At 41.4% G+C, this 23,458-nt stretch overlaps 3 protein-coding genes across 4 annotated transcripts; 1 reads left to right on the forward strand and 2 right to left on the reverse strand.

The window, feature by feature from the left end:
* Positions 1–686: 686 nt before the first annotated feature.
* PNN (pinin, desmosome associated protein) lies at positions 687–10,321 on the reverse strand. Its single transcript, XM_072338229.1, has 9 exons — positions 10,071–10,321; positions 9,814–9,885; positions 8,990–9,058; positions 7,692–7,764; positions 7,517–7,611; positions 5,456–5,531; positions 4,291–4,446; positions 4,064–4,202; positions 687–3,064 (listed from the first exon to the last, which is right to left on the reverse strand). The coding sequence occupies exons 1-9, from the start codon at positions 10,181–10,183 to the stop codon at positions 1,782–1,784; spliced, it is 2,076 nt and encodes a 691-aa protein (XP_072194330.1). The 5' UTR covers positions 10,184–10,321; the 3' UTR covers positions 687–1,781.
* Positions 10,322–10,950: 629 nt separating this feature from the next.
* TRAPPC6B (trafficking protein particle complex subunit 6B) lies at positions 10,951–15,450 on the forward strand. Of its 2 annotated transcripts, XM_072338237.1 has the most exons (7): positions 10,951–11,181; positions 11,268–11,335; positions 12,211–12,328; positions 12,602–12,685; positions 13,106–13,199; positions 13,612–13,660; positions 14,309–15,450. In XM_072338237.1, exons 1-6 carry the CDS (start codon positions 11,101–11,103, stop codon positions 13,641–13,643), a joined length of 477 nt encoding a protein of 158 aa, XP_072194338.1. In that variant the 5' UTR covers positions 10,951–11,100; the 3' UTR covers positions 13,644–13,660; positions 14,309–15,450. The 2 variants fall into 2 exon arrangements, with proteins under 2 accessions (XP_072194338.1, XP_072194336.1); XM_072338235.1 differs by lacking the exon at positions 14,309–15,450 and having other exon boundaries at positions 13,612–14,172.
* Positions 15,451–16,293: 843 nt separating this feature from the next.
* GEMIN2 (gem nuclear organelle associated protein 2) lies at positions 16,294–23,411 on the reverse strand. Its single transcript, XM_072338234.1, has 10 exons — positions 23,154–23,411; positions 22,651–22,735; positions 21,814–21,903; positions 20,608–20,667; positions 20,332–20,442; positions 19,684–19,728; positions 18,885–18,953; positions 17,043–17,153; positions 16,768–16,826; positions 16,294–16,432 (listed from the first exon to the last, which is right to left on the reverse strand). Exons 1-10 carry the CDS (start codon positions 23,384–23,386, stop codon positions 16,393–16,395), a joined length of 903 nt encoding a protein of 300 aa, XP_072194335.1. The 5' UTR covers positions 23,387–23,411; the 3' UTR covers positions 16,294–16,392.
* Positions 23,412–23,458: the final 47 nt, after the last annotated feature.

Raw genomic sequence — 23,458 nt, forward strand, 5'->3', positions numbered from 1 at the left:
GGTAAACTGCTGTTTAATACCTTAAGATTTTGAACATTTTGCTTCAAAAACAAACCCACACCCATAAAAATGCACTAATCACTGTCCTCTGAAAGTATGGCAGAAGACTTCTGAGAGGTAAAAAGGAATCTTGTTTGTAGAGCAGCAGAGTAGATAGGATATCAAAGCAGCGAATGGATGAAGAATCTGAATAACACATTGAACTCACTGAGAAAAGAAACCTGAGTTTCCCCAGTGTTTAAATCCATCCTACAAGAAATCCCAAGTTCAGCCCTTGCTAGATGTGTTTCTGTAAGCAATGAAGATCAGTTCTTCAGAACTCTCTCACTGCTCTGAGTACAGAAGTGTCCAAAAATTAACACCCTCTCCAACTAAAGCCATGCACATCGTGTTCCAGAAGAGTATATGCATATATTTGATGAATTAAAATCAACTTGCTCATTTCCAATTGGAAATCTCCTCAGGACTCCCCAGGCTGTGGATCAGCGTGAGATGAATTCTCTTCCTGCCCAAACAGTCCAGACTATAGTAGCAGCGTTTCACACTCAGCTATTAGACATTAATTAAAATCTGTAAGTATGACTTCAGATACAGAACTAAGGTACAGTCACCTGCGGTTATGACATTAAGCATACAAAAGCAGTACACATCTCTTACAGAAACAGACATAGGCATTGAGAGTAGTCTACAAAGCCACATTTATTTGCACATGTACAGAACACAGCAACAGATGTTATTGTTCTTCATACAAAATCATATAAAACAGAATTCCTCTTCGTAGATAACATACCACTTCGTGTTCTATTAAATACATTCAGGAAACATTCTTGCACGCATACAATGTCAGCATTAGGTAGTCCCGAGTAACTCCAACACTGCAATGTAATTATTCCTAGTGGTATGAAGGGATCAAAGATAGGACTGCAACTAAAACAAACTCTTGGTTGAGAAGCGAGCTGAAATCTTTCTGCCACTGTCCATCAAAGCAAGGAGCAATACTAAACATATCAACTACCTCGAAACATAAACGTACACTACCGAAGTACCTGCAGAAAGCAGGTGAGAGCGGTATTCCAGACTGACTTGAGCTATCTCGGTCAGCTTTAAGTGTTCACATTTAATCACTGTTTGCCTACAGGCAGGAAAAAGTTTCATAGAACCGGAATATAGAATTGACTAAGAATTTGTGATTACAGAAGAAAACAAAAAGGCGTAGATTCAAAGCAATTACTTCCCCTTCCCATCTAGCACTGGAGAGATTAGAGAGCCTTAGGTTTCCCATTATTGCAAGGAATAAAGGGGAAAAGCAAAACTTTAACGTTTCCTGCAATATTGCTTCCTTACATATGATCTAAAAGGGGAATTTAATGTCAACAAGACATCTCCATTTATTTAAAACGCACATTTATTTCTACAAAAAAAAGTTTATGATACAGAAAAAGCGATCACACCAACTTAAAGCTTCACCTATTAAAATATACAGAGGATCTTAATGAATACAGAATATTTAATAACAATAAAAAAAAAGGAGATGCAAAGGAGTGTTAATCTTTTATTTTTACATATTCAGGAGCTTCACATAATTTTGGTAGGTAACCTTTTACAAAATTATGTAAAAAGTACAAGAATGCCTGGTAAACAGTCTGCATTTTTCCAAAAGATTTTTTACAGCATGCAATTCTTAAGGCAGCCTTCTCCTCCTCCTCCTCCTCACAAGGAATCCTTTCACTCAAATAATCTTCTGCTGCAAAGATTAGGCTAAGGAAGCTTGGTCTCTTCTGTTAACGCCTTTTGTCTTTCCTGTCTGATTTACGGTCTCTTTCACTCCGTGAAGTTCTCCTGCCTGACCGACTACTTTCTGATATAGATCTCTTTCGGTCAGATCTCGAACTTTTATCCTTTGAACTTTTTGTATCTCTACTCCCACCTTTCGAGGACTTGTGACTTCTATCTACTCCTGAAGCATCCCTTCGCTTCCTTTCAGCACTCCTCCTGCGTTTCCTGTTTCTGTTATGACCTCTTCCTCTGCTTCGACTTCTACTTTCACTGCTGGTAGAGCTACTGCTGCTACTGTCCCTGCTAGTACTCCCACTAGTGCTGCTGCTGCTGGAACTACTCCGACTGCTAGTGCTGCCAGTGCTGGAACTACTTCCACTGCTAGTGCTGCTTGAAGTACTACTGCTACTACTGCTGCTGCTGCTGCGACTATGACTCTTAGCAGCTTTGTTCCCTGCCCTACCCCTGCTTCTACTTCTAGTCTTATTTTTTATTTCCGCACTCAGTGTCTGATTCTGCTCTGCCTGTGCCTCGACCTTTACAGACACCACAGCGTTTTCATCTTTGTCTGCCTGGGGCTCTGTATCCTGAACAGACTGAGAGAACTGAGGTGACTGTGGTGGTAGCATAGACTGTGGCTGAGATGAGGCCTCAGCTATGGGTTCTGGCTGAACTTCAGGTGGCCGCTCCTGTTTATCTTCAGGTTCGGCTTCGGTTTCTATTTTGATAACTTTCTCCTTCTCAGGAGAAGGAACATCACACACTTTCTCTGGCTGAGCATCACATTCCATTTCTGGTTCCACTTCTTTGCCATTCTCATTATCTACTGGTTCTACACTATCTGCCTCATTCATTTCAGCCATATCCTGCTCATTATCCACTGGCTGAATGTTTTCATTTTCCTCTTTCACAATTGTGACCTCTTCGTGCTGACTATCCTGTTGCTTGTCATTCTCCCTCACCTCAGCAGCCTCTTCTACTTTAATCTCTATTTCATGTTTCTGTTCTTCCTCCTCCTGTTCCTTCTCTGCATCGCTATGCCCTGAACCTGTTTTTCCCTTTTCCTCCCCTACCTCCTCCATTTCTACATCATTGTGCTGATTACCTGTCTCCAACTCTTCCACCTGCTGAACCACCTTACCCTCTTCCTGCTCCTTGTTCTGTTCTTCCTTCTTTTCTTCATTCTGCACCTCCTGCTGTTCTTTTTCCTTCATAGATTGTCTTCTGGGCCTGGCCTCCATTTTGTTAATCTGCTCTGCAAATTCATTGCGCCTGCTTTCAAAGATTGCTAGGGAATAAACGCACAAACAACAGTTTCAGAAAGGTAGCTACAGAAACTAAGGACTATTTTCTCCTTAACTATAAGCTAATAAGCGATCAAAATGTTTTAAGAACTTCACCCTTACTCGTTCTGAAGTAGTGAGCCACTCATGCATAATGAAATGAATCGCAGGCTAATTCAAAATAAGTAGGATAAACAGCTCCGCTGACTGTTAGAACAGGAAAATCCTACATCTAAACTAGGAGTACTTTTGACTTCATTAAAATCAATCCAACCATCAGTATATCAAAACAGTACCTAGATTCCTTGGTATTTTGGAATAATAATTGTATTTATATATAAGACAAAGAACACTAAGAATCAGTGGAAAGCAGATCAGGTATTAAAAAATGTTTTAGTAATTTATGCTATTCAGACAGGAGATTCAGCTTCTATTATTCCCTACCCCAGTCAAAGAAGAAAACTTCCTTAAGGAAAGGATAAATACATTCAAGTTAATCAAATGAACAGCAGGACTACGCCATCAGCTGCAGTATTTTAAATGGTTTTCCAAAAGGGAAATTTAGTCATCCTGTGAAATGGGTACATGAACACACAAGGAAATAAAAAGTCAAAGTTCTAGTGCTATGATTTAAGAGTTTTACAACTCCTAAAAAGAAAGAAACAAACAAACCCCTGCATTTTTTTCAGTTTCCAATCTATAGAATGGGCCTTTCTGAAAATGAAGTTGCTGCATCAGCATACATCTGGGTACCAAAGTTAGCATAAAGAACATTTTAAAAACCATTCTTCCGAGCTCACATTTACACCTCTTGTAAGAGAATTAAAGCACAAAATTAAATCACTGAAGGAGAAATGTTTTCATTTACGATGAACACCCATGCAAGAACACAGTCTGCTCTAACCATGAAATTACTGTATCTAAGCGGAAAGACTGAAATTTGTACAACCGACGCCAAGGGGAGGCAAGAACAAAAGCAGTCATGTATCATATACAACACTTACCATTCATCTTTTTCTGCGATTCTTCCATCAACTTCTGTGTAGCAGGACACATTCTGCCAGGTATGTAGAATAAGTGAGGTTTTGTCTTTGTTCTTATGTATTTAATTATTTTTGCATTATGTTCATTCCATTCTTCTTGCTGGGAATTGAAAACAAAAACATCCCTTAAGATACAGAAGAATATACATTTTTTACAATACAAAGATTTGAGCAAAACTAAACCTTACCAACTGAGCAAGTTCAACCTTTTGCTCCAGTAACCGCAGCTCAGTCTGCTTAGCACGCCTTTCTTCAAACAGTTCTCGCCTTTCATTTTCAACTTGTTTTCTTTCCTCCTCTGCTTGTACTTCAAGTTTTTGTTCAATCTCTTGTCGCCTCTTTTGCTAAAATAAGGAAATATTCATATTAGTATTTTTTTTTTTTTTCCTAAATCAAGAAAGCAACCTGGTTTGGTACCACTAAAATAATTTATATTGTTAAAGGCATTCCCAAAGAACAAATAATCTTAATCTACTAGATTACACGCAATGGAACCTCTGTTTTTCTTACACCAACATAATGCTAGACCATCTCTTGTAATTGTTTCCTATTCAAAAGGCAAGAAGGCAGAGAACTTCTTGTTCAATGCTATTTAGTTAATACGGTAGGATATCCAAATACTGAATCTCAAAGTAATCAGTATCAACACTGTAAGGCAGGTATGCTAAAACCACAAAGAAGTGGTTTTAAATTTAAAGAATTCATATCTGCATCCAGACTGCTGGAAGTAGAACTCTCCATGGACATTTAAACACTACTTATGATCTGCAAGTAAATATTATTCTTAATTGGATAACCCACCTAGGACCACAGTAAGAAGCATTATAGCCTCCACTATTCAAAAGGGCATACAAAGGAAAAAAGTAATACTAAGTCATGCAAGATGTGCAATTCAGTACAGTCACACACTTGTTAAAATTAGGAATGCTCATTTCTCTACTATAGGGCAAACAGCCACTTGTAGAGCTTTATTTGTTCAAATACATTTCTGTATAATTCTGATTAAATTTCAGGTATTTTAGAAGTAATATCAACAAGAAAAGATGATCTATATTGAATTTTACATGTTTTAAAGATGAACTGAGATTAAAAAGAACACACAGATCACTGCCTTACCACTTCTGCAATGGTCAAAAAGTGTTGCAGCGTCATTAAATCACTACAGCCTCTTTCCTGCTTCCCCACCCCAATTCCACTAAATCAAAGCAAATAAAAACCCATTTGCACTATTACCAATTTGCGACATCTGCAGCCCACATCATGGAAATCTTCATTGCTATTTAGAGCAGCTTAATCACACAATATGGTCTTATTATTCACAATTGAAAGATTTATAGAACTAAAAATAAGTACCCTCTCAGTAGCAACTGTGGACTCCTGCTTAAATTTTTGAAGAGTGCCCATCAACAAGCCAAATATACGTCGATTCCTGAGTAAAAACAAAAAGAAGTTTGAGATTCAGTTCAAGCACCAAAGATTTCTGTTTGTATAAACAGTCAGAGAAACTTTTCCACCTCAGAGATGGTTATTTTTAAAGGCTCAGCACCACACAAGGCCACTAGCAATAGAACACAAACCGGCTGCCAGCAGTCGAGGATATAACTTACACCAAGATATCATGTTTTGCTTAAGAGTAAGACACAGTACGCATCTGTCACACGGCGCAGACAGCATTGGGAAAATCAGGAGCCTACACATCTGAAAATAACGGCACTAATATTATAAAAAAACAAACCCAAAGGAGGGCATGGAAGAAAAGGCTGAGTAAATACAGCGTGAGATTTCAAAAAGGCACTGAACTGTAAGGTTGTTAAGTTGTCTGAAGTACATCCCCATGCCACTGAGGGGATTAAGATGTAACGTAACTGCAGAGGAGCAAAAGACTATCTGCCATAATCTAACAATACCTTATATAATAAAATGCTGCACGCCAGAATTCTTCTCATCTAATTAAGGGCACTTGAAGAAATTTATGTAAACAAAATTCCTCAAGGAATTCCCATCTTTTGAACTAACTTCCTGAATTTCACTTTCTCTTTCTTTCCATTTAATCCCAAATTAAGCCTTTACAGCAAGGAGCTGACTTTCTACTTGCCTTGAATTTCCACCTAATTAGAACAAAGAAGACTGTCCTTCTCACTCAGTACCCCAAGGCTCTACTCTGGTGGCACAAACCTGGCATGCAGAGGTGAAACTACTTGCTCATGAAACAGCAACGGTTAAAGAACTGAAAGCTAGGGATTACCTGACCAAGAATATCTGTATATGAATGGTAACACTGAGCAAAGCCAGACCTGAATGGATGCTGTCTTCCTGAAGGGCCTCTTTCCAATAGGAGTCACACACAGGTCAACACTGTTTCTCATCTCCCCGAAGGCAAAATGCTAAAACTACAATTTCAAACAGACAAACTTTTTGTGCCAGAAGCCCTATAAAAGTCCACTACCAATCCTTCTGTAGGGAAAGAGTCGGGAGCTCATGATGGGAGCAACAGCTGCATTAGTGACATTGTCACTACAAAAAAAACAAATAAAATGTCTTTTTCTTCTAATCAATCTCTGATCCTCATCAAAGAAGTTTGCAATAGTTCACTATTTCAGCTTCTACTTGGGACATGAATAATTATGACACCAGGTAGGCTGCTGACTGGAGAGTCCAAGAGGTTGGATACCGCCACAAGTCTGCTTTTCCAACAACTCTTCCCAAAATAACTGCATCTTAACAAGAAGTTTAGTGAGCTCCTCTAATACACACGCAGTAAGAAAAAAGAGATGTATATACTAAGAATCTAAAGAGAGGCAAAAGGAATGTCAAATTGTATGCACAGCAACAAGCCTGAAAGTAGTAATACAGAAACCCATGAAGGAGCTACTCTGCCAAAAAGAAAACTGCACACTCAAAACCTTTTCGCAGCCAACAAAACAAGAAATAGTACTAAGAACCACCAGTGTTGTCTTTGACAATTACTCCTTGAAGATGTATCTTTACTGGCTATAAAGGTATTTCAGGAAGAACTGGTTACTTCCAAGATACATTGAAGCAATCTTCTCTATCACAAAGCACAACAGAGTGGATGTCCATGTATTCATTCTGGGTTTATTCCCTGTTTTAACAATCCAAAAGTAACCAATTAAGCTGCCCTACTTAATCATGATCTGTTACAATAACAATCTCATTGTTGTAGATGGTTTGTGAAGCAGGATCCTTGTCAGCTGTGCTACATGAATGATGTGCTAGCACTGCAAATACTTTGAGACAATATTTATCTCAATCAAATCTGCACTATTCCGGTACATCTTCAAAACCATATTTGATACATAACAGCATCTGTTTAATGCATTTTAAAATCTGAAGTTACTTCCTAGGCTAGGACACTGAAGCATCACATAAGTGCATGAAGAGACTGCTGCATACCTTTGTTTTCCTTTCTCATCCATATTTTGATCTTGGATAAGGTCTCGACGTGTTCGTTCTTTGGAGGTAGCAACAACAGAAGATGGTAATGCTGGCTATAACAGAGAAATACAAACACCTCAGTTCATGTAAGTCTTTTCTTTTTTCCTGCACAGCTCCCTTTGTTGTGCGTTACCTTTTTAATATCATCATCCTCTCCGTCACTTTCTTGGCGTGATTCTCTTCTCGTCCGACGCTCTCCACCCAGCCTGAGGAATAAAAAGCATTACTGGCCACTGGAGAACATTTATTAACAACAGCATCTACACAAGTCAGCATATAAAGTGAGCAGAACCAACAATTCCAATAAACCATTGATCAGAACGGTGGCAAGAGATAATTTTTTTAATGTAGCAGGTGAGAAAAGTGATTTAAGTTTTAATAGAACTTTGGTAGTAAAGTAAGAATGATGAACCCACGTTACTGCGCTATTTGACTTTTCAGCACAGCTTTGGATTGTTTCCTTTGGGCTTTTCTTTTTCCAGACATCATAGAATCATAGAATTACTCAGGTTGGAAAAGACCTCAAAGATCATCAAGTCCAAGCTCAGCCTAATCATAGTACCCTGACTCTAAGATAGGGAGGGCAGTACGATTTTCAGGCAAATACCTGAAAAACAGTTAAGGACAGACAAAGCTGGGACCTGAGCCCTTGGATAACCTGAGGTTTTTAACAAAGAACAGCTAGGCAGCGTATTAAAGTTATTCTCAGCTTTTGTTTTGGGGCATAGCAGTTTGCTACCAGCAAAGCCATTTCACAATATATATTCTGTATAACTCAAAAATTCAAAAGCAAGTGTTGCTTTTGTCAAGATTTACCATTGCACTTTAAGTGCTTGGAAAAATGCAGCTCCCTATAGCCAAAACCACATCTGATGGATCTGCATCCAGTTGTGAAAGCCTCAAATTTCTGTACATACTGTCACACAGCAGGTATTAAGATTAATGAAAGGGAAATCCCAGTCACAATATGTGTCTACTGTTGAACAAGTCTGGGCTAATATTGCAGTCTGCTGTATTAAATTCCGCATAAGTTTTCTGCTCTGCTTAGCATAAGCTTTTTAATCATGCTTTTAGAATTTGGCATCTAACACTGTAACTATATTCAGAAAACTGAAGAACACACTCCAGCCTGCAACAAAAATGCCCACAAAGTTAAAGGAGGAGCTTTCTGCAGAAGGGACAAGGAACAAGAAATTCCCTTCCCAAAGAATGAAAAGTGCTCTTCATTATAGCACTTGCTATAGATTTCAACACCTTTGAGTTTTCTGCCCATCATAAATATACAGAACTATTTAATTCCCCATGCAGCTCTCTCCCCAGTGATTCCACAGGCAACATAAGCCCTTAAAAGAAAGAATTATACATGTAAGCATCTCCACTGTGCAAGAATCTCAGTAAAAGCAAGGTCTCCACAACCATTTTTCCACCCACCTACTGGATGCCCCTTCAAGATCCCTCTGTTTGGCTGGGGGTCCTCCTCCGCTATCCGAGAATCCACGCCTGAAAGGAAACCACTTGTGATCTCAGAACAAGGCACACATTCTACTCAGTTCTGCACTCATTCAACTGTTATTGCAGTAATAAAGTATTTAAACGCACTGTTTGTGAATCGACCAATTTAAAGTTATTCAGAGGAGCTGCTACACTCAAACAAGCTGCCTCGTTAGGTTCAAGAAGTTTCTTTTCTTTAAGTGTTAAGGCCCCAGCAACAATTTGATATTGAAATTTAACCAAAGAAAAGGAACATCCCATGTACTCAGGTAAGATGAAATTACTGAACACAAGTCTGTGCTCGATTCCAGCTCTACCATAGAGTTTAGAAATAAAAGAGGGCAGAAAAGGTAAATTCACAAAGGAAGTTCCCCTACACGAGTTTTAGCAATCCCGGTGACTTCCATTCTTTCTATTCTCCCTAAAACACTACCAGTTTCTTAATGACCAAGATAGCGATTTTGCACCACTTCAAAGAAAGGAGGCCCACGACACCAGAGAGCACCTCCCTTAATTCTGAAGGTCCTCCTTAACTTTAAGGCTAACAGCTAGAAGCACTAAGGAAAGGCACCAAGATCAAACCAGGCACTGCAGGCACCGCGATCGAACCCCGGCTGCTCCTGCGGGCCTCCCGCTCGGACTGCGCTGTTACGGCAGCAACTCCTGATCCCTTACGGTGAACACGCGGATCAAACCAAGAGCACAGAACGCGCAAAGACAGCAACCCGGCGTCATGAGAAAAAAGCAGAGGCGCAGCTCCTTACCTCAGCAGTAAGCTCCCTCGCCCCCTACCTCCACCAGGGCCTGAGAGGGCCAGCAGTCTGTTCTGAGGGGGCCTGCGGAAGACAGCACAGCGCTCAGCGGCACCGCCCGGCAGCTCTCAGGCGCGGAGCCCACGGCCATCTCCGCCCCCCCTCCCACCCCCCACGGGGACGCAATCAGACAGCCCAGGGTAACGCCGGGGGTGCGGAGGAGGCGGGGGGCGGCCTCCTCGAGACGACCCCGGTAAGCCGCCCCTCACCTCACATCGTTGGGGTCCCGGCCCGTGAGCTTGCGGATATTCTCATCCACGTGCTTGAGGCTCTCCTTGGCCTTCTCCAGCTGCTCCTGCAGCGCACGCACCGCCACCGCCATACCGCCCGCCGCGCGGCCTAGCCGGGGCCCAGCGCAAGGCACCGCTGGGTAACGGCGGGAGAGGCTCCGCCCGGCGGCCGCCACTCGGCTCCGCGAGGGAAGGGACGGCGCAGCCAATAGCCCCGCGGCGGGTACCGCCGACTGCCAATAGGCGGGCTTGAAGCGAGAGGGTACGCCCCCGTGGAAAGAATCTCTGCACTCGCTCGCCAATCACAAAGCTCAGAGACAGACTGACATCCTCCTTAGCCAATTACCGAGAGCCGCTGCCTGCCAGCTCTGCGAATCACAAAGCGGGAAGGCCAGAGCGACGTCTCTCACGGCTAACGAGAAGTTACTTCGTCACTTTCCTGCGGTGGGAGCCAATCACCTTCGAGCTACCACAGCCTCTGTGCCTGACGGGCCAATTAACAGGGGCGTTACAGCGGGCAGCCGCGTTGTACGCTCCCGCGCGGCGTAGCGTGAGCTCCTGTAACGGGTTGGCGCGCGGAGCGGCGTGAGGTGGGCATTGCGGGCGCCGTGCCGTGCCGTGCGGTGCCGTGCAGTGCCGTGCTTCTCCCCGCGCTGCCCGCCGCGACGCTGTTCTGGCCGAACACGGGTGCCGTTTTTGCTGCGGCTGCTCAGGCTGCATCCCGCGCCCCGCCGGTTTCCATCTTACAGAGGCAGGCACTGGGGGTTGTACAGAAAGTGACGTTTTGAAGGCGATTTAAAACAAACGAAACCACACAAAAGCGGCCTTCCCTCTCTCATGCCCGCCCCGGAACCAGTCGGCCTCGCCCCGCGCTCGGCTCTCCGCTCCGCCTCGCCCGGCAAGGCAGCCCGGAGCCCTCCCGCTCCCGGAAGGGGCGGTGCAGCGGCTCCCGGCGGCGGCGGGCCGTTGCCGTGACGGCGGGCGGGGGGACGCCAGCGGCGGAGCGGAGATGGCGGACGAGGCGCTGTTCCTGCTGCTGCACAACGAGATGGTGGCGGGGCTGTACCGCGCCGCCGAGCAAGGCGAAGGGGTGAGTGGGGCCGGTGCCCGCTCCCGAGGCAGCCCGGCTGCGGCCGGCCCCGAGGCTGAGGCGGTGGCCGCCCTTGTGTCTTGCAGGAGAACGGCCGCTGCACCACCAAACTGGAGAGCATGGGCTTCCGCGTCGGGCAGGGGCTGATCGAGAGGTGGGTGTGTAGTTCTGTAATTGGCTACAGCACGATTTCCCTTTCCTGAGGGCCCCTCTGTCTTTGGACCTTCCCTCTCCTTGGGCCCTCGGAGTCCTGGTGCCTCGCTGCACAGTCTGAGGCTACGTGGAGAATCCTGAGCTCCCAGCGTCACGTTTTCACAGAATCATTAAAGTTGGAAAAGACCCCTCAGGCCATCTAGTCTATCCACGAGCTCCCTAACCGTGTCCCTCAGTATCACACCAACACGGTTCTTGAACACCTCCAGGGATGGTGGCTCCCCCCGCCTCCCTGGACAGCCCATTCCAATGCACTACCACTTTGTACATCGCTTGTTTTTCCTAATATCCAGCCCAAACCTCCCCCAGCAAGTAACTTAAGGCCGTTACCACTCATCCTACATCACTGTTACCTGAGAAAAGAGTTGATCAAAGCGGTGCAAGGACCATCAGGGAGAATACAGGGGGAGAACTGCAGAAGGAAGGCACTTCTCAGAAGACAGGCTTTGTGTGTTTGTTCCTACACATTAATGTGTTTGGCTTTTTTCTTTTTTTCTGATATTTTCAATATTTGAAGGAGCCCTTCCAAGCAGTACTCTATGTGAAAAGCTTTATGTTAAGCTATCTTTCTGTGCTATAGCTGTCTTTAATGATTGCATAGTTCAAACTCATTTATAGCGTTGCAGATAGTAAGATAAAACTATGTTACTCTTAAGCCATAATACATGGTGGAAGCTGAGTGATGCTAGTGCAATAGCTGGAACATTCATCGCTGTAACGTTCACAAAAGTAATGTTGTACAGTACTATTTTGTATTGCTTTGCATTTTTCTGCTTACTCAGTCAAGTTGTTACACATTTCTCCCTCACCTTTTAGGTTTACGAAAGATACAGCCAGGTTCAAGGATGAATTAGATATTATGAAGTTCATTTGCAAAGATTTTTGGACGACTGTATTCAAAAAACAAATAGACAACTTAAGGACTAATCACCAGGTACTAATAACGCTCCAGATTACGACTTAAGTTACAAAACCAGTAACGCTGTCTTGTGTTATTGGTGGATTTTCTGTTTGTCTTGCTCTAGGATTAATTTAGCTGGGAAGAAACCCAGAATGCTCTTAGTTGTTAGTAGCGCTCTGGTGAACATCGCTCTACAAGAGCTAAGAAACTTTCCGGTTTGCTTGGTGGTGGCATTGATTGGTAAAATTCTGCTTACATCCCATTAGAGACTCCATTAAAACCTTTTATTGTTTTTTCTTTCAACAGGGTATTTATGTTCTTCAAGACAACAAATTTTGTCTCTTGACACAAATGTCTGCAGGAAAGCAGTATTTAGAACATGCACCAAAGGTACTTTTCTTGGGATCTATGAGTTTGATTTGAATCATCTTGGCCCATTAATTATAACGTGACATTTTGTAGTTGAATGGACACAAACCCACCAAAAGCAAAGCTGTTTTCCAGAAATGCATCTTGTTTGAGAGCAGTTCTTTGATCAGTGTTTCGACAAAGAGTCGTAGTGATTTTGAAACTTTATGTTTGAATTACTGGTTGATGGTGGGAGCTCTACTCAAATGGAAAATCATTGAGCTGATGTTTGTATGCTGTGTGCCATTCAGGAAGAAACTTCTGCCACTCTCACGGTACACTGCTGAACAATAACAAAACCTCCATAGTTTTATATTGTCAAAGCAATAAGTCATCAGTTCTTCAATATTTTCCAACCAGCTTCACCCCTGAAACTCCTTTAAAATGTAACTTTATGTTTAGTATTTAGCATTTACCTGTGGACTGATCAGAGGGGGCCTATCGAATTTGGGAATAAGGAGTATTGTAACGGCTGAAGTTTCATCAATGCCTGCGTGTAAGTACTTCTCAGAGTACTTTGTTATTAGCTCATTCGATAACTTTAGCTACCAAGTTCACCGTGCTTTACTGTTAAAAAATACTGACAGTGAAACTCCATGACATTAAAGTGAAAAGCTACATTACAAACTTACATTTCCATTTGGAGGCATCAGATGCAAAAGGGCATACATGTAGAACTCTACTGCAGTAATTGGAAGATAAGAACTATCTTATTGTGCTCTTTATTTATAGAAGTCAGTAAGAAAGGTAGTAAGTGAAGTCCATTCTAACTACACAAGCTGATTAAGATGGAGCTGGAAGATTGAAATGTTCCTTAGTAATGTCTTAAAGCCATGAAAACAAAGTAACTACTTGGAATAATAAATCGAAAGTTCATGCTTTGATCTGACTTTGCATTCTCTTTGCAGGTAAATTCCAGGTGATGATACAGAAAATGTAGAGCACGTTCAAATCTGGGTATCCACCTTAAAAATCCTTTGTCTGTGGTTTTGGTATCTTGGTTCAGCTTTGTATGTAGTGTGTAAATTACAGCACTGTGCAGCACGATTCCAAAGTATATAATAAATGTTTGTTAAAATAACACTGTTCTCGTATCTCGGTATGAAATTAATTCTGTACCAACATATTAATGTCCATCATGGTAAAAACTGTCTTCTCAAAAGTTACCAACAAAAGCTTTGTAGGACTAAATTAAACAATAGCTTTTAAGAACAGAGTAAAGTCACACTGAGGACTCAGTTGCTATAAGAAACAAATGTGTTTTGTGTCACCTAAGAAATGCCAAACTGCTGCCTTCCCGTAATCACTCCTTATTGTGTGGCAGCAACTTTCTGTTATTCTGAGGGAACAATCACTGCATAAATAACACCCTTAATTAACAGCATTCAGTAGAATACAGAAATGATATGAGCAAATAAAGAGAACTTATTTCTACAAAAATAAAGGTATATCCTATGCCTCTAAAATTCATGCCTGGCTTTGGTTTGTTTGTTTTTTTGCATCAGAATTGTGCAGCTAAGAACATCGACATCCAACAAAGGCAATTTGCTTTACCTTATTGTGCATAAATTCAGTATTAACGTACTTTTTTTTTTTAATTGCTAGCTACAGCTCACTTCTGTAATGAGAGTGTGCAGGAAGATGATTAAGCAGCAAGAAGCTTTAAAGACATCACCAAGATCCTAGAGGAGACTGAGGTTTGCTTGATGCTTCTTGTTACAGGTTTTGTGTAACAATATGTATCTTGCTGTGGGTAAGCATGAAAACATCTTGTTTAAAGCAAATTTTACTCTAAGACTTTTCTGTTGGCAAAGTCAGGCCTTACACTTTCAGAAATGTGAGAATGTCCTGTGATAGTGATTCAGTTTCTACTTTGAGACCTGCAAATAACAGGCTAGATATAAAGAATAATGCATTAGAACAACATTTTTGTCTGTTTTAACCATCTTCTGTGTATGTTATCCAATTGCATGGTTGGGCAACACTGGAAGTTGTTCTTCTGTAAGCTCTAAGGATGTTCCGAAGCTTGTAATGGATCAAGCCTTCTTTAGATAGTTGCCTTTTGTAGTCTATCAATCTGTGCTGGCAAGCTGGAGGTTACAGGCATGATAACCAGGGGCTTATTATAATTGAGCTTAAGATGTGAACAAATTCAGATCTTTTCAGGTACTGTGAATGCTAGCTCAGATTAGTTGTAACTGGATAATTTGACAGATCTAGGAAAGATCTAAAGCACTAACAGAATGCCATCGTGCTGTTTAGAGACCTAGCAAAGATAAAAGTAACTGTAGCGGTTGGTACTCTGTGGGGATCAGCTTTGTGACTGAAAACACTGAGCACTTACACTAGTAGTTTACAGGAAGGTTGTTTCTGTCCACCTGCATGATTCAGGCTTCTCTGAAATTGTAAGGTTAGAGAATTAGCTAACTACTGTTCTTCCTGAGTGCATTTTATGGGTTCTTCAGTTGCCAACTCATGCTGTTTTAAAATGCTGTTATTAAAGGCATGGACTTGCACTGTGCCTAACAGATGGACACTTCAGTGACACTCATTAGGCCCACACAACCTGTCAGGCCATTTTGTAATTTGCTTCTCTAAAATTAAAACTGTAGTAATTACTTTCATTTTCATTTGACAGCTAAGATATACTGTCCTGTGTAAAAAAGCACTAATAATTCCAAGTTACAGTAAAGGCTTAACCAGTAGCTTGTGATTAATGAACTGTCTATTTTAAACAGTGAGGGACTGACATCTGTTTCTTGTACAGTGTGAAATTCAGTGACGTTTATCAGTCTGCTGTTACCAGCAGAAATCAGACTTCCTTTAAATTGGATATTCAATTGTTGAAGATAATTAGAACCCCACAGAATCATGTATGTACAAAGCAGACACCAATATTCTTGGCAAAGCACTCCCTGTTCAATGTGTTAAGTCAAACAGGTGAGCTAATGTATTTGTCAAGATACCACACAGAAAATAAATTTGTCCATTGTGTTTAATAGATGCTTCAGTTGAAGAGTACTGAGTACAGCCGTGCCTTTTCCCCTGGCTTCTGCTACCTTTCACTATAGAGTAGCAAATGTTATTACTCAGGAAATCTATGTACTACCTCCCTTTATGTGTTGGTAACATAACTGTATCAGTAATTCACTGGCTATAGTTGTACTTGGTTAGCAGTATTTAAGTTCAGGAACTAAAAAACACATTGGATCCCAGTTGTGTAGGCTTCTGAAGTAAGGCAGTTGTTAAGTACTATGAAGACTGAGAAAAGCCACAATGTTTAAGAACACCTTAAGGTATGTTTTATTAAAAAAAAGACCTCAAGTGTTGTGTATTAGGTAACAAACAGTCATCTGTGACATCTGTTTAAACTTACAAGTCTTTACCTAATGGCGGCATCCACAGGATTACTCAGATGGTAAAAATTTACAGTGAACGATCTACTATACTAAGACAGTTGCTTGAGGGATAATGACAGATGATTCATGGACCATTTTATGATGAGGATACTGGAGAATAGTACCCCCATGCTAAAGATCAGCTTACGTTATTCATAGCTGTTCCAAATATATTACTATGTTGAGGGTGCTCTGAAGAAGTTGTATTGTGCTTCACAGAAAGACACTGCACGCTTCAGACCTGTACGCTGTTGGTACTATGGCAACACAAAATGGTTTTCTCAAGAAAGTCTAGGAGGGCTCATCAGCTAAATCGCGTTGATCAAAGTACCTAGGGGAGAGAAGTGGAATACAGTAAGAAGACTCTAATGCAACACACTCCTTACTTTGATATGAGTTGTTAGACTATCTGCTTTCCAGGTTTTAATTTAGTATTTCTATCATATTTATAGCTTCACGACTGAGGGAGCTCACCAAAGAAAACCAATGTGTCTCCTCTGTTTTAGTCTTAGGTTTGTCTGGAGTCCTTGTAACTAAGTATGTCTGCTACACATATCCAGACTGCTCAGACTGACTTTCACTTTTAAGGAATCTATGTTAGCACAAGGATAATCACACTTATTTTCTGGTCATGCTCTGCTATTTTATATCTATAGTCTGCATTACCTGCTAACTAAGCAGATTAACAGGTTCAGAGCTGACACTTGCTCTTCGTTCTTGTTCTCCTGAAAGAGAAATAAATACCAGAACAGTACTTCTGTTAACCGCATCCACTAGAAAAAAGTTACCTGCCGTGTTATATGTTGTAGTCTTCCTCTCATTTTCTAGCAGACTTCAAATGTGAAAAATAACTTGCCAAGAATTTAAGAGCTGAAAAATCACTTTCTTGATAATTAGTGTAGTTGAAACAGCCCTTTACAGAACATTAAATTAAATCTTACCTCTAGTACTCTCACTTCTGAGCATCGCCTTGCCAGCTGTCGAATAAGGGAGTGAGCTTCAGGTAGCAAAGGTTTTTCAAGGCATGCCAACAGCGCATAAAACCATCTACCCTGCGTGGATTTAAATAGTGAGTTTTTAATTATGGGCATTTCCTTGAAGTTTGACGCAAGAAAACCTGTAGGTAGTAGGCCTTGAGCACAGGTCTCAAAACAAAATTTCATTTAAGTGCTATTGCCAGAATGAAAAAGTTTGAAGGGCCAGATTAGAGACTGCATAGTAGAATTTTATGCCTGTAGATAAGTCTCTTGTGAGCATGTTCCTAGATTTCCTGCTTTTCGTTTTCTTTTTTTGGAATATTTTCTATTTAACCTAAGGGAAGCACTGTTTTAGCAAGATCTAAAGAATATTACTTAGCTATTATTTATTAACTTCATAAACTGTGGATAAACATTCTAAAGAATGAACGTATTAAGTCAGATCTTTGTGGAAATAATGCTGTTACATTAGGATTTACCCCACTGCAAAATCACATCCTTTGCTTTTTACTTACTTGATATTGTAATATTATAAACATCAGTTTTGCTACCAGTCTAACTTATTAATTCCAATGTCTAGTGCCTTTCATGATGGGATTAAACTAAGCAATCCTCTGTGTGCATCCTCTGCAGCACATTGGTCACTAAGAAAAGGCCATTAAGCAACTCAAAAATCAAGAAGCTGTATTTAGTATTGTGGAATTAAGTCCTCATTACTCATTTCTTTTGTGGTACACAGCTAGTTAATGTAGTTATGGCCAAACTTCATGCTTTTGTACTCCAATTTTTTTATCAGATTGGATCTGTTTCCACACTAACAAAGATATGCTTTTTGGTCAGTGCTGCACATGGAAAGATTAAATGCATCTCTTTTAGCAGAATACCATGAATCTCCAAACTAAAACAGACATGTCGGCAAATACAGCCTGCAGCTGACTGACAACTTAACCCAGGGTCATGGTTTGATGATTTTTGGTTACTGGTATTCCACATCATAATATTATGTAGTGCACTGGGAGTTAAAGTGTTAATGCTCCAGTTCCAGGTACCTGTCCGGAAGAGAAGAACTACATTCCCCAGGGGGCTTTACAGTCAGAGAGGAGATAGAACTCCTGGCAGGGTCACCTGATGGCTCTCTTCTCTTTGTCTCTCCTTGCTGCTGCCTGTCCCAACTGCGCCCATCACTTCAGTATCAGTGTAAGGCCTTCAGCTTTTCAGATAGTTTCTCTCATTATATTTGATTCATTAGTTTCAATTCTAAGCATATTGTATTATAGTGTGTTATCTTGCCTTTCAATACCACACACTTAGTAAATTAGTTTGTTTCTCCTCAGATCATTGCCGCTGTTTTAAATTATTTGGGGTTTTTAATTATTTTGGGTTTTCCTTTTTCTGGAGGTGCAGATTTTGCAAAATCCCTCTGCCCCACTAATCACAGAACTGGGCCGAACCAGCCCGTAAACCATTGACAACTGGTCAGAATCAAAGCTTCTGCTTCCTGGCCCTCTTTTCTCCCCAGCGCTCTTCTGACCTTGCAGATTAAGTTATTGTGGGGAGCAAATGCAACAGAGGAGTTTTAGCAGTACCTGAAAGATCTGTATCTGCTGTTTTGTAATTAGCCTTTCAAAAAGTTCTGTGTATGTTCAATCTAGTATCTAGTCAGGTGAGTTTTGAGAACAATTGAATACAGTGCATGGATCTAGAGAACTATTTGGAAACTACAGTAATTTCACAGAGAAGAGGGTATAATGTATCCCTTGTTTCATGTGTTCACATGCAAGTAGTTAGAAAAAAATTAAGAATTACCAGTTCCGGAGTAAATTTTTTCTCTCCAAACCAGCTTATCAGGTATTCTAAGACGCTGGTTACTGTGGCCTTCGAAAGAGAAACATAAAGACACAATGCGATATCTGCACAGTTTTGCTTTGCTGTCCTTCTGCCCAAAGGATTATATTATGTAAAGAGCAAATGTGATTTTTTTGTCTTTAAATACAGACATTATATGTTTCCACTCGGCTGTAATTCTATATGGCGATCAGTTGAGGTTGAGATTATATGTAAGGGTAACGTAAATGTTACAGCATTGTGGGGAAAAAAAGCTTTTTAAAAACCTAAGAGCTTTATATAAAGCAGTGCCCTGTGTTAACAGGATGTTATAGACAGCTAACAAAAGAGACATCATACTGACTATTTCTGTATAAGAGTGACTGGTGAGAAATGTAGTAAACGTGGTTCTTCTAGTCTTGCAATGCATTTATGAGTTCACAATCACGTTAAAGGGCTGCACTTAAAAGACAAAAAAGGAGGTAACTTACAAATTGTAAGCCCCCAAAAGAGGCACTCAAACATTAGAAGGTTCTATAAAGAAATTATGAGGAGAAAATAGACTTACATCTAGTTACAGTAAACGTTTGCTGGTATAACTGTTTGTAGTTAAAGGTGGGATAATATTTTTTCCTTGTAACACTGAATAGCAGCTGGAATAAACAATCACCTTAGCACAGAAAAATAGCTGAGATTTATGCAACTGCTGGAACACAGGAAGTACTAACTTTTGCAGTACCACTATGCTGTTCTAAGAGGCAGGCTTAAGATGTAGGCTTACCTGATTCATTCTGCTTACAATGCTTAGCAGAGGAGGAAATCCCACCTAAAAAAGTCGAGTTGGAAAATGCAGAAACATTATCACAAGCACCTTTTTTTCTAAGTTAGAACTTAGTACCATTTGAATGTTAGTATTTGTAATTGTTTTGAATTCTGTTCTGAGCTTTGATATGTAATTAAAAAAAAAACAACAACACAAAACAATCTTCAAGTAACTTGATAAGGTCTAGCTAAATTTGGTATCAAACAGCATTGCCTTTGCTGCCCCTTGTAAAACAAGGGTGTGCTTTCTTTTTGAAAGATGCAGTGAAGGGCATATTTACAGAGTAGCACGTAAAAAAAACAGGGAGCAACTTCACAAAACACTAAACCAGACTATAGATAAAACTTCAGTTCAGCTAGCAGCGAATTGGTGTGCTTTAGCTGGGAACAGATGAGGGAACTTCCCCAACGTTTTGACTGAACTAATAGATTTGTTCTCTGCTTCACTCAGTTTCAGCTTAAAAGGGAAGAGAAATGGGTCTTACTGGGCTCATCAGCCAGCTTGCTTTATATTTAGCACAATGTGGTATTAAACAGTAGCATTGGTAGCTGTTTCTGGTAGCTATTTGTGAAAACAACAGTTGAAAATGAGTCCTCTTATACTCACCTTTATGTAATCAATTCCCAGATTTTCATGGTCAGATTCTGCAGCTATTTCTGAGTATACTCTTTCACCCAGGCAGAACTTCTTCCAACCTTCTTCATCCTCTACTTTGGGCTAAATTAAACAAAAATAATTGAAAACAGTGAAATGTAGCTATCTTGAAGACACCAAAGAACAGACATGATAATACTCACCGGTTGTTGAATTACACTGTAAAGCAAGATTAACCACAAATTTAATGACTAGAAAAAACACAGAACTGTTATGAATTCTACTTACCATGTTAACATTGCTGTCCAAATCCTGTGACCGCCAGTGATTTCTGTGCTTGTTCAGGCTCTGAATAATTAAAACCAAATCAGTTTTAACTTCAGTTATTGGATCCTAGCCACAATCTTATCTTCTCTTAAAAAAGTATGTTTTGAAGTATTCCTCAAGCCTCTTAGTATAAATATAGCTGTTTCTTATACTGGGTTTTTGGAAGTAATATTAAAGTCAAGGAATTATAAAGTCTATTGCATCATGTTTTAAGTAGTAAGTTTTACTAGTCTTAAAATCTTCATATACGCCCTGTTTGAACAGTGCATAGAGAGAGACTGTTCAGTTCTTCAATTCTTTTCTGTAAAAGCAAGATACAAATGTGGTAGGAAAGTCTGTGCTAATGCTACATCCACACAAATCCATTTTAGCAAATCGATATTTCTGACCATAATGGTTCCCACTAGCGCCCAGAGGTCCCTAAATGGACTGCATTTTACATATATGAAGCTCATGGTGGGGTTGGAATCTACTTGTTCTATAGTTCTACAGAACAACATAGAACACTGTTGATTTTAGTGTCACTGTGTAACATCACAGTGATTTCTGTCCTTCCTCAAGTGCTACGTATCATTCAGTGCAAATACTGCCAGATATTTTTGCTTTCACAGGACCACAGAATGGCCTGGGTTGAAAGGGACCTTAAGGATCATGAATCTCCAGTCATGAATCTGATCAAAATGTCGTGAATCTCCCTTCCATGGGCAGGGCCACCAACCTCCACATTGAATACTAGACCAGGATGCCCAGGGCCCCATCCAGCCTGGCCTTGAACACCTCCAGAGATGGGGCATCCACAACCTCACTGGGCAGTCTGTTCCAGCACTCACCACTCTCATAGTAAAGAACTTCCCCCTCACATCCAACCTAAATCTTCCCTCTAACTTAAAACCATTTCCCATTGTCCTGCTGTTATCTACCATTTCAAAGAGTTGACTCCCCTCCTGTTGACTCTCAGGAATGAGTTTCATCAGAAGTTTAGAAGCCTCACAGTATATTCACATTTTATTTTTCTATTTTTATTAAGAAATTAACACAGCTGACTAGCAACATCTGATCAAAATGTCATGGCTTTATGGCAGGAAAGATATAAGGTTGTCCCACCTAAAGCACAGATGTGCAAGTTTAAGCATCCCTCCACTCCCCATCACACACACAATTTTCTACCTGACGAACAGATGAGAAATTGGCCACTTGCTGCTGCTGCCACTTGAGTGTTGGAGAGTATCCTTCCGGAGCAGGCTGACATCCAGAAATCTAAGGAAACACTGGCAATAATTATAATGTATAAAAAGCTTTATAAAAATAATCCTTAAAGAACAAGAGAAGTAGTAAATAACCATGACAGACTGCCAGCAGATAAACATACAAGTACTGGCTTTAAGAAAGGTAATTTCCTGACAACTGATTGAACAGTTGCTCTAGACAAAATTCATCCTGCTTGAGGGTGTACATATGCAAAGAAGGAAAATTAAACATGCAGAATGTGCTGTTGAAGAATCATTTAAGGTCATGTTTGTAGCACCTATTCTGCCTTAACTTCCCTGTTAATAAAAAGGAGAGTGCTCTTTCCTTACCTTAGACAGATGCTATTAGTAGTAGGAGTTCTGCTTGTTCAAATAGTAAGTTGGGGAAGACAAAAATATATAGCTATCTTTTAGGAAATAAAGTGACAATTAAATAGCTATGACCTCTTCAGAGATTAGCATGAAAGAATTACAGTACAGAAAAATCCTTCTACAGCTCAGTATTTGATTCCTTCAGGCAGAAAAAGGTCTGCTGTGTGTCAGTTAGTAGGGCTATGGCCTATTTAAACTGATCAGCTACAAAGAGTGCTTATTGCCCAGAAACTCAACAGGTATTTCTTCGAACCCTGAAGTTTGATTTATTTCATTAGGAGCTTTAAGATCCAGCAAAGCTGATGCTTTAGTTATGCTTATGACCCCCCTATCTTTCCCGCTGCTTGTTTCTTAAAGTAAAAGGCATAAAGCAGCCCAAACTTACTGCAATGTTTACTGTCTGCTTCTTTCTTAGTTTCTTGGGGTCTATTTGTGCCACGACCACATCAGGGCATCGTGCCGCTTCGATCCTACAAAATAAAATCAAACTGCTGTATTGCAATGGGCGGTTATTGGCCGAATGCCTCTGAAATACGGCACCCGCAGGAATCTTCACTTATGCAAAAACCAACAGACTCCACAGGCAATTCTTACAGAAGGTCTGACTTCAGAATTAACAACTATTCACTCTTTATAAACAACTGCACTGGAGTCCTTGAAGCTTGCATGCTCCCAAGTTGCCTTGAAGTGAGGCTGCGCATCCCGTAGCGACGTCCTGGGATGCTACTGCCACACGGAGCCCCAAACCGGACCGCCGTCTTCATCGGAAAAACAGAGCTCCAGCACTCGGCGCGGGGAATAACGGGCCCCTCGGGCTCACACAGCGAGAAACAAGCCGCCCCGACGGAGCCCGACCGGCCCGCCGCCAACCCCCGTCCCGCCACTCACTGGACGCGCCTCAGGTACTCCTGCGGCGTCCGGGGCGGCACGGTGGGGTCGAAGTCGTCGGGCAGGTCGCAGTCCTCCACGGGCAGCAGCCGCGGCATCAGCTCCTCCACGGCCGACTCCATCGCTCCGCCGACACGGGCGCCCCGCTTCTCCCCTCCGGCCCGGCTGCTCTCGCGAGAGACGCGGCCTCGCGCAGGCGGAGCGCCGCCGCCGTGCCCAGGCGTTACGGCCATTGCGAGCGCCGGGGGCTGTTCCGCTGGGCGGCGGGCCGGCTTGCCCGGGAACGGGCCAAAGCGATAACCCCG

This window comes from Excalfactoria chinensis, chromosome 5 (assembly GCF_039878825.1).
Source record: "Excalfactoria chinensis isolate bCotChi1 chromosome 5, bCotChi1.hap2, whole genome shotgun sequence".
Classification (NCBI taxonomy): Eukaryota; Metazoa; Chordata; class Aves; order Galliformes; family Phasianidae; genus Excalfactoria; species Excalfactoria chinensis.